Genomic DNA, 8,069 nt, shown 5'->3' on the forward strand with positions numbered 1-8,069 from the left:
CTGGACTCAGAGTTAATTTCAGCAAGAGCATCGTAATGGCCATTAATGGAGACCGCTTCAACATCGACGATGTGGCTGGGTCCCTGGGGGCCATGTGTGCGTCTTTCCCGTGCAAATATCTTACGTATCATGGCAAGTACATGGAGTTTTCCTTACATATCATGGCAAAGTATGAACATGCTTTACCCAAAACATGGCAAATTTTAATTTTCCTTGATCGCATGACAATTTAATAGTTTTTGGCATGTCTCAAATTTTTCTATGGCAAATTTTAGTTTCTCGTGAAGTCTGATGGTCAAATTCATATACCTTGACGACAAATTAGTGTAACAAACCATGGCAAACTCTTTCCTCCATAGTAGCATCGTAAAGTCTTTAATAGTATATCATGGCAATTTTCTTTCTTTGTAACATGGTAAACAAAAAAAAATAACTTTTTAGGGTACCATGGCAATTGAAGTTCATGGAGCATGGAAAATGTAGGTTGTGTATCATGGCAATTTTATTTCTTTACAACATGGCAAATGTATATTTTTTTATGGGACCATGGCAATTTTGGTTCATGGAGCACGGAATTCTAGTTTATGGATCATGTCTATTTTATTTCTTTGCGACATGGCAGCAAAATCATTTTTGTGGAACCATGGGAATTTAAGTTCATGGAGCATGGCAAGTGTAGTTTATGGATCATGGAAGTGTTCTTTATTAGCAACATGGCAAGAAAATACTTTCTATGGGACCATGGCAATTTAAATTCATGTAGCATGGCAAATGTAGTTTATGCATCATGGCAAAAAGAAAAAAAAATCGCGACATGGAAAAAACTACTTTATATTGTACCATGGCAAATATAGTTTATGGAGCACGGCAAATGTAGTTTATGGATCGTGACAGTTTTACTATATGGACCATGGCAAATTTCTTTGTCTTTGCAAGATGGCATTTTTTTCAACGGGACATTATTATAAATATCCCCGATAGACCATATTATTGGTAGTTTGTTTATGCATTTTTTTGAGATATGTTATGCATATTAGTCAAAAAAGGGGTGCCTCGAATCCCTTTCGCCAGTCCACTTTACCACAAGAAATCAATTGGCGCCGCAGGTTTTCTTCTTCTTTGGGAGCAAAAAAGGAAAGCATAGGTCAAAAGAAGTAAAGCGTGTCTCATCTTTTCACACATACACAAACACACATGGCTGGTTCTCTCGGAAAGCAGACGTTTAGCCGATATTTCTACCACTGATCACTACTGGTATTTCTAGTGCTTTGCTTAATTTCCACGAATCCACGTAGTTTTGTTACTAAAAAGAAATCAAAAGGAGCCACGCGTGCAGCAGGAAACACCCCAAAGTGGCATGCACGAGCTGTATCGGCGCCCGCCACTACCCCGTGGGCCCCGGCGTTACCTGTCCGCTGGCTGGCTCTGCCTTCTATCATGACCGGATGACCCCCTCCACGCTATAAAAAGGGAAAATTTTATTTTTGCCACTCTAGATTTTGCCAATTTTCCTTATGCCACTTTAGATTTTGACATTTCAGTTTTGCCACTCTGAGCCTTTGACAAATATCACAATTGCCATTATGTGACAAAACCAAAATAAATTAGAGTGGCAATTGTGATACATTGTCAAAAGCTAGAGTGGCAAAAGTGAAACAAAATTAATTTGTTTTTGCCACATAATGGCAATTGTAATATTTGTCAAAAGCTAAGAGTGGCAAAACTGAAATGTCAAAATTTACAGTGGCATAAAGAAAATTGGCAAAATCTAGAGCGGCAAAAACAAAATTTTCGCCTATAAAAATCCACGTCGAGAGCAGAGCAGAGCATCGCACACACGCACGCTCAGAGTCGAAGATAAGCTAGATACAGAGTCCACGGTCCACACACCATAGCTAGGCACAGAGAAACAACACCATGCGCGCCCCGGCGAGCCTCCTGCACGGCGCCGCCCTCGCGAACACTGTCACGGGCGAGCCGTCGTCGTCACCGGTGAGCATGAAGGCCCCTGAGCAGCAGCAGACGGCGCCTGTGATGGCGGTGAACTCGGACATGGTGCTCATCCTAGCATCGTTGCTATGTGCGCTCGTCTGTGTCCTTGGACTCGCCCTCGTCTCCCGGTGCACATGCCGCCGCCGCCGCTCGGCCTCATACTCCGATCACGCCCCTCCTCCCCCAAAGGGCCTCAAGAAGAAGGCCATCCACGCGCTCCCCACCATCCCCTTCGCCGCCAACGGGGCTTCTCCGACGCCGGCGACATGCTCGTCGTCAGAGTGTGCGATCTGCCTGGCGGAGTTCACGGAGGGGGAGGCCCTGCGCGTGCTCCCACGGTGCGGCCACGGTTTCCATGTCGCATGCGTCGACGCCTGGCTCCGGACCTGTGCCACATGCCCCTCCTGTCGTGCCCCCATCGTTGCCATGCCCGCGCAGCCGCCAGCGACGACCACGGTGGTGGTCGTGGTGGCGGCAAACAACAGGTGCGGGAGGTGCGGCGAGTTAGCGGCGCCGACCGGTGGTGGCGCTGACACGTTTTTACCTTAGTTTGTAATTAATCAGGTTTGTAGTGTTGTTCTTGTGCCCTGTTTTCCTCTCCCTCTCTGCTTTTTAGCTAGATCGCGTTGTACATTCAATTTGTGTTCATTGGTTGATTTTGCACAGTAAAACTTATGTGTTACTTAAGATTTGTCATTTAATTCGGCTTTATTGCTGGCTTGGTGCATTCGACCCAGCAAAACATAAATTGTATGCTCTGCTAGTAATTGTGTATTTCTCTACCTTTTGCGATATTCACCTCTTGTCCACTTCTTCTTCTCCAACCAATTGAGCATCTCCATTAATCGAAGAAAACTTCAATTTCGTTCGGACTGTACGAATATTTGCAGGGTGGAATCTATTGCCTTTTTCATTTTGTTTTGGGTGCTTCATCTGTTTTAGTCAATAAAACTTTTAGTCTCCATCAGAATCGATTCGCCCATTCATTACAGCACAACATGATAGCTACTCGAATGATGGAGATCATTCGAAGGAAAACTAAAGTGGAAGGATAACACATCCTGAGTCTAGCTTGATTGCCGTTCAAGTAAGATGCCTGATGTGGACGTGATGTCTAGCTGAGACAAATTTCTGTCAGTTGATAAATAGTCAGGGACTATGAAATAATGAGACCTGCTGGAAGCTTTAATGTTTGATCTTCAACTTTTGCAGCAGGATAGTTAATTTTTCTCCCTCAAAAAGAGGGAATCTCTTTTGATTAAATGATGCATGTATTGTATTTTATTACTCCCTCGGTTCCATAACACATGTCGTGGTTTAGTTCAAATTTGAAACAGAGGGAGTATAAGGTAACCATTGTCACAAAAGAAAAGAAAATAGAGACTACATGTACTAACATTTATGCAAGCCAAACATATGTTTGTCGAGTTACTGTTTTGCCGCATCTGGTCGGGGAAGAAGACTTAAAGCATAAAATCAAAACGGGAAAACCACTGACCAAGACAAACTTGACATCAGCTATTCAGGATAAAACATCAAACGATGACCCACCAGATCAAGAGACTTAAAGCTAGTGTTTCAATTAAAATTTCAAAGAGAAATCGTTCATTACATGGACAAACATGGAAAACCAGGTCCTTGCATGATCGGTACAGCTGCGCACTAGAGGAAATTGTGGAACGATTGGCATATATGTGGAGGAACATGAACAAAGGAACTTTTCGGCAAAGGTGCCTAACCAGGTAACGTTGGGGATAAGATCATCATCGTATATTTGAAGATGGGCACATCATACAGACATGCATATACTTTGCATCTCGTATCTAAATAGTATCTCTGCTCTTTTGTGATGATGGATGGCCTTTTATCATGTGTATCGTCTTCTCTCAAAGATCTACCTTTCCTCTGGCCAAAGATTCATCGGCTAGCTGGTGACTGAAATGTACATGGTTTTGGGTGTTGGGGACCAGAGCATTTGTGTATGTGTGGTGCATGTGCAGCGGGTCATGGTCAAGTTAACAATCAGATGGTGCAGCTTTAATGTGTGGTCACCGGATTCTTTAGCGCCAAATGGTGCGGTAATATTGACAACTCGGTTGCTAATTAATCAAAGCACATACTTACGATGCAGAGGACGGGGATGCTACGCATCATCTATCGAACCAATGGAGTGGTATTTTGCATGCAGAGATTTACCCTAATTAAAAGAGACCATGGCCACTTGGTTCAAAAGCTCATATCCTGCTTCTATTGTTCTTCTCAGCTCTTGTCGTCTTGCGCCGAAAATGGCGACTCGGCAGGGTGCATCATAGAGCAAGGACAAAATTAAGCGTGTTTTCCTCGATAAGACAAAGTGTTTTCACTCCTTAATATACTATATGTCGGTCTCTCCTTTAATATAAATATGATTTGATTTTAAAAGTATAAATCATACTATTCACTCGACATCCCAACTCATTTTCTATGATCCCCATGCAGTATACTATATGTAATATTTGATCGGTAGTGTGAGCCACACTTACCCCAGATGGAATTAATGGATCTTATATATCTTTGTGATCATATAGTACTAGCAATGTGCCCGTGCATTGCAACGGATTCAAAGAAGAATAATACTCGTGCACAAACTTGAAAGAAAACACTCTAGTTTTGATATACATATATCACTAAAAATTGTTTTACTCAAAATATATTCCTCGGGCTATTTTGATGAGGTGAGGAAGGGATGTGGTGGTTTCGAGATACTAAAGGGTTTTCTGCAAACTGGAGCAGGGAAGTGGACTATTGTTGCAAAAAGACCACAACTTACCTCATAGTCATTAGATGCAAATCTACCAGTCAGAAATGATGGATGACAGATGCACCATCATCACCAACTGAGTATTTTATAGAAGTAGAGATATATCTTTCTGGTACATTATCTCCGAGAGGCGATAGGTAGGCACACTTTGAACGTTTAGCCTCATTTCGTGATGAAGCGAGATAGCTGGATCCTTAGCAATTCAATTTCACTTTTGAAACAAAGCACAATTTGAAAGGAGATTAAAAGCATGTGCCCACTCTAATATTTCACATATGCATTGGTTTTAGCTGCCACTGGACTTGCTCCTCGTACAGTGCCATCACCAGCTAGCTAGAATGAATGCACCGTATACTTTTCCATGCAGTACCAAAATAAAGGCAACCTCATTAACTTGGCATGGAAGTTGAAATTCAAGGGGATTCCTTTCTCAAAAATTATCTTGCCATGAGTACAAGCAAAATATCTTGAAGTGGCATGTGCAAGACCATCGTTTGCTATTGCCACAAATGCTCACCCCTTGCTTCTGCCATTATATTTTGAAATAACCCATCTCTTATTTATTTTCCGTACTTTGTATGGCAATGTGTGTCTTATTTTCATTGTCGGAACATTTGCCGCTTGTTTCCCATCCCATCATGTTTTCAAAATGCAATCCATCCTTCAGTTAAGGAAATCTAGAATTAGGTAGCAATGTCCAAGATAAATCCATCGAAACCCAACTCATGTGACTCTAAGAGGGTTATACAAATGTGCAGCTCGGGCAATTTAATCAGAACAACTATTAATTCAGATATCCAACTAGCTATAGCTACTCACATATTCGTTTTACAACAGGAAAAAGTTGGCACCAATGTTTTTTCTTCCGGAGTTAAAAGTAAAATACACTGTGACTGGTCACTAATTAGGCTTTTATTTGGAGCAGTTACTAGTTCTACCACACAATTGTGTCACTAGACTGCCAGCACCAAAAACAAAACATGCCAAAGCGAAGTTGCTACAAATGCATGAACAAGGATCTTAACTTCCTAAGGTTACATCCACTAGCCCAACAGAGGCTAAAATTGCATATTTGACCCTTCTTGGAATGTTTAGCATGAAATTGCTTGTACTCAAAACTTTATCACAATCTGGCCCTTTTTAACGATGCCAAACATGTGTGGTTTTGCTTCTACACTATGCAAGTCATTAAGGTTTCCCAAAGCCGCAACACTATGGGGTATGGATTTGCACAATGTAGCAGCCACTTCAAGGTCTATGGACTTGCCAAAAAGGATCAAGTCTGGCTTTTTTTTCATGTCAGGTCATTTCGTGCCAAATTTCTCAAAAAGGGTATAATATGTCATTTTTGCCCCGGACCGGCACCTGCACTACCATGTAGGCCCACGGTAACTTGTCTGTTGATCAACGTTCGCTTCCACGACTGGCACTTCCATCGATGTGATCATGACTATAAAAGTCCACGCACTATCATCGCCTTGCAAAAGCACACACCATCCAAGCTCCATGCCCTCTCTTCTTGCATGAACATGAAGATATAAACTAAATTGCAATATAGTCCTACTGCAGCCAAGGGAACGAGGGCTTCCCATGGGGGTTGAAGAATCTACATTATTTGATCTACTGTTATGACAGCCAAGGTTGATTTAGCGCTAGTGGATGAAATAGTGAAAATCTAAGGTTGCCTCCAAATCACCCGAAGAGCTAGACAGAGGGCAAAAAATCGATCTAGTCCCCCCTAACTTGCACCTCCATGGCAATGGAGAAAGAGGGGAGTGTATGGGGCTGTAACAGATATATCACTTCGACAAGATTATTGGGAGGGAGTGCTATGGATCTTCCTTCCCGCCTCGCCGATCACCATGAACACAGAGAGGAAGGACCGATGCCGCTCACCGGCATTGGAGTTCAACTCTAACATGACATAACACTCGTCTACGACATGACACCAAACCTCTCCAAAGCGGAGCAAATCTAGGCTTACACCTAGTACTATTATCTACAATTCAACCGCCACTCCCACCCCCATGCAAGCCAACAATGCCGTTGGACGAACAGGGGAGATGGGACGGGGAGCTTTCACGGCTCTCAAGGTGGGCACTACAGAGAAATGTAGGGTTCGTCTCCAAAAAAAAAGAGAAAATGGAGGGACAAAAAGAGAGTCGACCATGTCCCCCCTTCAAGCCACAACTTTAATTGGCCATATTCAGAACATCTCTCTCTCTCTCTCTCTCTCTCTCTCTAATAAGCAATTCGCCAAATATTTTGTGTTCTATGGGTTGGGAATCATGGGATGAGTCAAAAGTGTTTTAGTTGAGGTACTAGACCTCCTACGACAGTTTAAATAAAGAGCATTAAACAATTCCACTTTTTTTCCTTTTTTTCTCCATAGGCTAACACTGCATGGTAAGATATATAATCCTTGATGGTGAGTTGTCGCAATAACTCTAGATGGATCATGTATATCTTTTTTAGATTACCTCAACATGCATAATAAAGCAAAAATGTTGTGTAGAACCATGGTATACCCAACCTATGCTCAGTACCGCTCATTTCCTTACACCAATTATGAGGATTTGTGCATGGCGGGTAAGATAAACTATGGCGGGAACCATGAAGGAAAGATTAAGAGGCCTATACCGCTAAGTAAACCTACTGAATGCCTACGCCATATGTAAATAAGTATGTTGCTTTGGACGGGGTGAATGTTGTTTCCCATACGACAGCACTGTTCACATTTTTTTTATTTTCCCTTGTTATGTACGACAGCTGTGGTCCCACAACTTGCTCATCCAATGCCCAGTGCGTCTCTTGCTCCACATTTTATTGATTTCCCGTATACTAGAACAAGAGTAGGTGAGGCTTGTTTGTTTTCATTTTTCTGTTGCATGCTGGATGTAGTTGGGGTCTGATTTTGTTGTATGCTTTACTTATAAGCTGTGAAACTTAACCATATATGTGGATGCGGCGTACTTTTTTTAAGGTGAGCAGTGCCTAGGAACCATGGTATATATTTGCATTTTTGAACATTTTTTAGGCTGTAAAACCTTATTGAGCATTTCAAATCGTTCTGTGCAGTCTTTATAGATATAAAAGAATATATGCAGTGTGTCAATACAGATTTACAACAGCAGATACCCTTGAAGAAAAATTATTCTTTGTATGAAGTGAAATACTGGAGAGCTTGAGCGTCTGTTTTAGATTTTAATTTATTAGAAATGTCAGGACTCCGTTTCATATAAAATGTCACGACAGAACTTTGATTTTCACTGCTTAG

At 42.0% G+C, this 8,069-nt stretch overlaps 1 protein-coding gene across 1 annotated transcript; it reads left to right on the forward strand.

Moving 5' to 3' along the window:
* The first annotated feature begins 1,809 nt into the window (after positions 1 to 1,809).
* LOC125520763 (RING-H2 finger protein ATL8-like) lies at positions 1,810 to 2,693 on the forward strand. Its single transcript, XM_048685776.1, has one exon. The coding sequence runs from the start codon at positions 1,918 to 1,920 to the stop codon at positions 2,539 to 2,541; it is 624 nt and encodes a 207-aa protein (XP_048541733.1). The 5' UTR covers positions 1,810 to 1,917; the 3' UTR covers positions 2,542 to 2,693.
* Positions 2,694 to 8,069: the final 5,376 nt, after the last annotated feature.

The sequence above is a fragment of the Triticum urartu genome, chromosome 7, assembly GCF_003073215.2.
Source record: "Triticum urartu cultivar G1812 chromosome 7, Tu2.1, whole genome shotgun sequence".
Classification (NCBI taxonomy): domain Eukaryota; kingdom Viridiplantae; phylum Streptophyta; class Magnoliopsida; order Poales; family Poaceae; genus Triticum; species Triticum urartu.